Here is an 8,072-nt window from a genome sequence, read left to right as displayed (position 1 = left end):
TCTATTTTACTATCTTACATATATATATATATTTTTTTTTTTTTTTTCTACAGAGGGACAGCATTTTATGTTTGCCATTCAAGCAAACAAATGCACTTTTTTTTTTCCATGTACGTACTTGAGAGAATTACTGTTCAAGCACACAATGCCCCAATGTAATTTCATACAAGTGATCAATGAACACGCTGCACGGCATATTTTGCCTAAAATGTAACCCAGTGGATTTGGAGAGATGATTTTTATTCTTCTATTGACCATTGCTTCTTATACTGTATAAGCTGTTATTTTCGCGAGGGTTTAATTTTCACAAATTTCGTGAATCACTGCTGAACTGCGAATTTAACAAAGCGCAAAAATGTCGCCATACGCTAGGCTAATACTAATACAGTAGTGTGTTTACATTAAGCCTCGGTGTCAAATCTCAGAAACATCTCGCGAAAATGTCCGTGACCTCCCCATTCATGAAAATATCTTTATGTGAAAATAACAGCTTATACAGTACATGTATTTACATACTGATGAGCAGGTTGTAAATATCTGTACAGCAGAGATAAGAGAATCTTCATTCTATTCTTCATCAACTTGACATCTGAGGGCGCTCTTCAGTTTCTTGAGGTTTGGTTTACTGCTGCCTGGTCTCTTGTTTGTTTTCTTGGCTCCGTCTTCTTCCCTCATTCCAGGATTCTAGGAAAGAAGACATGAACTAGAAGATAATGGGCACGAACCTGTCTCAACGATATTGATTTAGGTCATGTAAATGGTGAAATGCTATCTTTATAGATGTGATGAATATCAGTTTGGGGAAATCTTTCTCCCCTACTTACTGCTTATTGGGCAGCAGGATTACTTCTGACCTGAAGCCAGATCATGACAATTACATGATGATGTTAGAACAAATATCCAAGCCTTGTTTCTCTTCCATTCTCTCTTGGTCTGATATTCATGATTAATTAGCCTCGAAAATGGCAAGTGACATAAATGAAAGGGTTTGATTGTTTGTTTGTTTGTTTGTTTTGTGGCGGAGAGAGTACAGTTATAGAGGTTTTCCTTTTACTGTTAGGCTCTGTATAATATGCAGAAAAGAAAGAAAATTCGCTTCATTCATGAAAAGAAAAGAGAAGTCCGCAGTTTCTTACCTGTCTTATTTGGCCATGTTGCTGACTCTGCTGTTGATAAGGTGCAATACCTTGACTTGAAGTCCATGTTGGCTGAGGGTTTGGTCAAGCAAGGTGAGGAGAATAAAAGCATAGGCAAAGTTTAATACCCAGGTAAACGATATGTGTCATTACAAAGAATTTATTATATATATCCGTGGTTTCCTTGTTTTCGTTATGTAATATTGTATTTGTTCGGTTATAACGAAATTTCGTTATAACGAAAGAAAACTGCTGGCCCCAAGCATTTCGTTATAACGGGAGTGCACTGTAACAGGAGTCCACTGTACAGGGGAACCTCATTATAACGAGCTGCTTTGAACCTCTGAAATTTCCTCAGATCAGGAATCGTGTTAAAAAACGAAAGAATATAAAAGTAATGGGACCTACAAAATAATTTTATTCCAGTAGGTATCTTGTTACATTCAACCTTGCTACATGTGTAACGAGGTTCCACTGAACAAATTTGGTTCTGAAGTTAAACCAAAAAGACAAGTATATGTCTTCACCTGATGAGTGCTCACAGGTGGAATAACTTCTTGTTTGACTGCAGCAGCTCCAGAGTGTTGCCGATGAAGTTGTTGCTGCCACTGCTGCCGCTGTAGTTGGTCAATCTGTTGCTGCAGGGCTTGGCACAAGCCTTCCAGCGAGTCGTCTCGGCATCCCTCCAGCTCTGCATGAAGTCTGCAACGAAGTATTGCTTACTTTACCATACATGAATATTTGAGGACTATTTAAAGTGCACACATAAACTGGCACTCTTTCCCTCTCTCTCTCTTTCCATTATAATATGAATATATACAGTACTAGTATACATGTATATTCAAACACATGAGTATGTATGTGTACATAATATTTCGGATGTGTGAATGTGCGTTTACATTACCACTAAGCAACGCATAGATTGACATTTCTGAGTTTTGGAGATGTTTTGAATATTTTCCTCGGCTTATATGTCACTTTACAAATAATACAGTCAAACCTGTCTTAGCAACCACCTGTCTATAGTGGACACCTGCTGTACAACCACTAAATGCTATTCCCTCCAAAAGAAAAAGGAATGATAAAGAACCCGTTTATACCAGCCAGCTGTCTATAATGGCCACTCTTTCTGTCTCCCTTGGGTGACCGCTACAGACAGGTTTGACTGTAGTTTCATTCACAGTTGTAATGACACAAGTAGATTATATTCACCTGGTTTTAACACCCAAAAAAACTCCCCCCAAAACCACAACAACAATCAAAGTTACCAGTTGGAGGAGGAACTGTTATTTCTGGGAAATGGCACAACTGATTCTTTCCACGAGTTATGTAACTGGATCCGTACCTTTTGAATTCAGGATCTGAATGGGGCTTTTCTGCAACATGCAACTTTTCCACTTCCAGTTGTGCAGTCTTTGCTTTCTCCTTGCTCAGCCTGCTTTCAGCATCTATGAAAAGATGGAGGAAAAGTGTACAGATTCACAACCACCTGAAACTTTTGAAGCCAATCTGCAGATGTGAATTAGACTTTAGTCTCAGAGTGACAGGATTTTTGTCACTGGTGAATTTGTATTGAGGAAAGGTGGATCTCGTGTAACATCATGTTCTTCAATAACTTTTTAAAACTTATTTTCAAGAATGTGGCACGGACCCTTAGTGAATATGGTTATTTGAATATGCAAATAATAAATTAATTTGCGCTTATCTGTCACGAATAGTGCCATAATTTCAGAGGAGAGATTTTATGATAGAGTAACTTCATATCTCCAGTAGATGTATGATTTACTGTTATGTTACTTTTATATTCGTGTACCATAATCAGGAATATACGAAACATAATTCAATCTGATGAATTTCTTCCATCAATGAATACCATCTTTATAAATCTTGCAAAATGGACAAACCACCACGAATGAGGTACAATGTTTTGAAATTCTTACTACCATACTGCAAATCAACTTGTACTGGCTCTACTCCTGTTCATGCACCTACTTTTTTTTTTTCAACGACAAATCAAACAATTTCAATGGATTCTGAAAGGGATGATTTGTGAATGCCAGATTTCTAGTTCACCTTTTATCTCCTGTTTCAATCTTTCATTCTCCTTTTCCATTGCCAGCTTCTCCTGATCAATAGATGTCAGCATGTCTTTCTGTTTTCTGCTGACCTCCAACTCTGTGGGGGGAAGTGAACAATGTCTACAACGTTTTTATGTGAAAAACAAGCTATGAAATCAAGTTAAGAGCTGGAAACATGGCTTTCAACCACTCATATTACTGGGCATATCATTAAGCAATGATGTGGACTTCATTGGAAGTCAAGAGCCTCTAATCTTATATCTCTGGCTTAGGATAGGTCATCATACATATGTTTTTGTATAAGTTGAATTACCTGCAATTTATTACATGTGTACCAGGTTGTTATTCAATTCGGAGGGTCTTTGCAGCTTTGCAAAGATTGAAAATTGAAAGCTGTTGCAGATTAATGCTTACTTGGTGAATGACCGATTATGGGTAGCTGTTGCTTGTTAACTTTGTATTTTCTTGACTTGGTGACACAGCAATTCTTGTCAGTTCAGACCAAAGTCCCAGGTTTATAACCTGCATTCTCTGCATGTATAACTTGCAAGAAAAGCTATTGCCTTCACACAAATAATGGTGGAATTCAGCCCAGGTGCTTGCTGTTTGAAGCCTTGCTTTGAGGCCCAAAAAGTTATTAACTTATTGATAAAATCTGAACATTTCTGAAGTCATCAAACCTGCCATCAGTTCTGCCTGCCTGGTCTTCAAGACTGCAACTCTCTCCCTAACTGCACACAACCTCAGCTCACGCCCCTTGCTGGCCAGTCCGTAGTCCTCTACAAATCTGGACACATTAGTAGAGAATGTCTCCAGTCCATTGCTTTGAAGCGTCTGTAAGTTTTCCTTGATGAATATAAAAATAATCCAGATAAGGACACATTTTTTTTCAGTACTCTAGAAAACATGCTTTTGCAGGTCTTAGTTCTAGATTTCTTTTACAAGGAGGGTATGAAAGATATTGGCATTGATATTGGCAAAGAATTGGCATGCATTATCTTGACTCAAATGAAGAACCCCCAAACTTTGTGTTTATCCATGAATAATTTGCGGATTCCATTCTTTTTTTTTTTTTGGGGGGGGGGGGGGGTCGGGGCGATTCTCTAGGTTTGGTGTGCTGACTTATGTATCTAATCAAACTATAATTGCAGTAATCATCCCTTGCTCTTTTGAACATAAAGACAAGGCAACTTGCCAATCAATAATGACATGAATGCCACTCTTATGTCTGTGAGCATCTAACAGCCTGTGATATTCTTCTCTATCTTCGAATTTATGTGTTCATGTTATACATACGTGCATGCTTGCACACATACTCATTTAGTCACCTACATGCACACACACGCAGCATATACTTGTACAAAGATGCAGAAATATTCTTCAATTCAACTTATGGCATAATACCATAAAAGGGGCTTTGAATTACATCCAAGTCAAAAAGTGGGTAATGACTTGAGAACTTGCCAGGACCATTTTAATTGAGCTTTGCCTTAATGGGCAATAGACATTTGAGTAATTGATCCTACGATATCTCAATGTTGCACATCTGCCCAATAATTTAATTAGTAGCGCATTTAAAGCTATTGGTCAGGGGGAAAAAAGTAAGCAAAAGGTGAGTCCCATGTAATAAAAGCTGCAAGGATAGTAATTCTGGCTAGAATAGCAACTTCCTATCGTAACAACCAATCGGGAAGCAGGATTCTTGTCATTACTATGACAATGGCCATAGCAGCAAGAGTTACTATCATTGCAACTTTCAGTTATGAAATGGGGTGATGGACTACCATTTGTTTAACAAGGGCTTGCTTCTGCCCAGTCAGAACTGCCAATTGCTCTGTCAATATGGACTCTTTGTTGTGCACCCATCGACATTCAAGCTCCTCTGCTGATAACTCTTCCGTCTGGTGGAAAGGAAGAAAAACAGACAGAAAGAAACAAAGAAACAAACAGTTAAAAAAACACACACATTCAAATGCATGCATTCATGTCTTGTAGGAGTCTGTCAATGACCCCAACATTCTTGGGGAAGTAATATACTAGTATATCACAACTATGCAAGCACTTGCGCATGTACTACAGAACGCCAGAAAAGAACTACATGTATGTCACTGCAATAGGATCTGAATAAGAATTATGCCACTGCAATAGGATTTGAATAAACCACTAGTCTGCGCTTGCATATATTAAGACATATGACTTTTGTAATGTTTGTTCTTTTTAATATCATGTCTTTGTATCATTGTTTGTACAGAACACCGAAATAATCTGTCTGTTTTTATAATTATGATTGGAAAACATGTGCAATTCAGCCTTTGGCTGCCAGACATGATTTTTAATAAAACCTGTTCAATTCAAGTCAGTTCAATTAAATTAAATTCAATGACAAATTATTTGTAGATGATGGCTCAGTTCACCAAGATAAAAAGTTAGCATTCATGGCAAGCTTATTGTCCTCTTGCATGTTTATTCTTTATCAAATCTAGTCATTAGAATTAAAAATGGTAGTTTTCAAATTGATAAAAGATGAGAAGTTACTCAGCTTACCCTGGCAGATATATCAGAACGCAGAGCCACGACCTTGGTCTGTGTAGTGTGCAGGACATGGCTTGTGGCTGATATCTTGCTCTTTACTGCCGAGGAATAATGACAATACTGAATGCACAACAGACATTTTCACCTCAAACAGAATGGATTTAATATAGCAACGGCACACATATAAGGGTACTATTTAAGACATAACATTAAACATTTTGCTTTAAAGCCACTTATGACGGTACCCACTGTCAGTGTAGAACATTTACATACATTTCCACAGTAATCACATACATGATATATATTACATTAGACCTCCCACTGTATGTAAGAGCTAACTTCAGTATACCTTGTCGCCTAGACATTTTCTACGGCTATGTCTAACACCTTGTCTAGGTGGTAGAGGTACTGATTGTACAATAAGCATTGTGGACTACCACTGTACCAGGTTCAAATGAAATCATTTATTATTACTTTAGGGCCTTAGGCCCTAGGCCTAGGCCCTATTTATAAATGTCTCATTTTTTATGAAAGAAGACAAAGTAGACGTCTATTGCATTTAAAATATTTATGCATCTAGGCCTATATCTTATAGTGCAGGTAACTAATAGTATTAGTATTAGTATCAGTATTAGTATTAGTATTAGTATTAGTATTAGTATTAGTATTAGTATTAGTATTAGTATTAGTATTATTATACAATCAATCAGTAAAACTACATTTCCATTGATTACATTTTCCCTTCTTCATTCACTCTAATATTTGGAACTTCAATTTTACAAACTGTAAAATCTAGGCAACTATCTAGCATATATGGATTGTGAATGCTGATAGATGTAGTGGTCTATATCCATATGTTGTGGTCATTTCTAGCTTCAAATGTCTTGCTCTTGAATCCTGTATTCCTAATTGAATTAGACACAGGTTTCTATTCTAGATGTATCTAACGTTAGAGGATGGTTCTATCCTAATTTGATAACAAATGGCTAGGTCATTGTCATTAACTTAAGATCATTAATATGGCAGGCTGCCCTGAAGTTTATGGTCTTTGACTCTTAGTCTTACTTACAGTCAAGAAGTAAAGAACCTTGTATATCTAACGTTAGTCGTTAAGGTCTAACGTTAGACTGTGCACGTGGCGGTATCTGAAGAACGGTACATAGAGAGCTTCTAACATGTTTAATACACTTACAGATTGTTATAAGGCAAGGCCCGAGGCTTGGCAAGGGTCTACATGAATATTAACAATATCCACAGTATCCACAACAGGATTCAGACACGTCTAATCTAACTACGACGAAGCGTTCGGGTTGGCCCCACTGACAGTTTTGAGTTACCGGCAGACCACTACCTAACTAGAATCTAACAGAGTTCTAACCGTTACAACTTTTTCTAATGTAGGCCCTATACGGAGCGCCCGAGGCCCGCGGCCGGGATTAACGTTAGACCGGCGACCCTAACCGTTAGAAGGTTCAATCCAACTGAGATAACTCACTGTCGTTTAAGAGGTTCTTCCGTTCCCTCGCCCTCTGTTCCGATTGCAGAATTTGTACGAAGAGCTCGTTCAAGCTCATTATTATAAAGTCGTATCTACTTTTTGTCTATTCGATGGGAAAGGAAATAGTTGTTCTAGCGTTTCTGAACCGAGTCTCGCGTGGATGATGCACTATACGTACGTAGACGTTATTGAGTTATGTTGTTACGCAGCGATCGCGAGCGCACTAGCTACTACCAGTATTGCAGGCCAATAAAGTTTAGGTACGGTATACTGTATTCACAGATATAAATTACATGTCGGGCGGGCGCGCGGCCTGGCCTGGCATAGCATGGCGCGCAGGCGCCCGCATCGGCAGGTACTAGGTGGCATGGTCTATGGTAGGTATAACAGTACATAGTGGGTACGTATGCGGTCTTCATTACATTACATGTACTGTAGTACTCGTAGTAAATGATGTGTAACTGTCTTATGTAGTCAATCAAAATTCGATTACATTGTACTAATAGCTTGCGATCAAGCGCGATCAAACTACGAGGAGTTATGGGAGGGATCAATCAAGCACGGAACCTCTCAATGTACAGATGGATTTTCCCCGAGGTTGTACGTACACGACCGATTTCACAAACTCTGGATATCTATTTGACTCGTCGACCAATACAATGTAGGCCCTATCAATGCACAGTGTATTTGCCAACCTTTAAAACAAAAGCTATTTCTTATTTATGAAACAGCCAAAGCTTGATTTCCTATGCATACTGGACTCCACAACAAATTCCGCGTTTGAATGAGATTTGCCCAGACTATATCAATTGGAAGGATCAAGAGCAG

The 8,072-nt window shown here is 38.3% G+C and overlaps 1 protein-coding gene across 1 annotated transcript; it reads right to left on the bottom strand.

Annotated features, from left to right (window-relative positions):
* Positions 1-567: 567 nt before the first annotated feature.
* Positions 568-7,320, bottom strand: LOC139739927 (coiled-coil domain-containing protein 172-like). The gene is made up of 9 exons (XM_071650527.1): positions 7,242-7,320; positions 5,759-5,844; positions 4,999-5,115; positions 3,895-4,060; positions 3,210-3,311; positions 2,482-2,584; positions 1,664-1,838; positions 1,137-1,208; positions 568-684 (listed from the first exon to the last, which is right to left on the bottom strand). Exons 1-9 carry the CDS (start codon positions 7,318-7,320, stop codon positions 568-570), a joined length of 1,017 nt encoding a protein of 338 aa, XP_071506628.1.
* Positions 7,321-8,072: the final 752 nt, after the last annotated feature.

This window comes from Diadema antillarum, unplaced genomic scaffold (genome assembly GCF_040938485.1).
Source record: "Diadema antillarum isolate AM-2024a unplaced genomic scaffold, OU_Dant_1.0 seq00000821_RagTag, whole genome shotgun sequence".
Taxonomy (NCBI): Eukaryota; Metazoa; Echinodermata; class Echinoidea; order Diadematoida; family Diadematidae; genus Diadema; species Diadema antillarum.
Note: the sequence above shows the minus strand (reverse complement) of the source record. Positions and strands in the feature narration are given on the sequence as shown.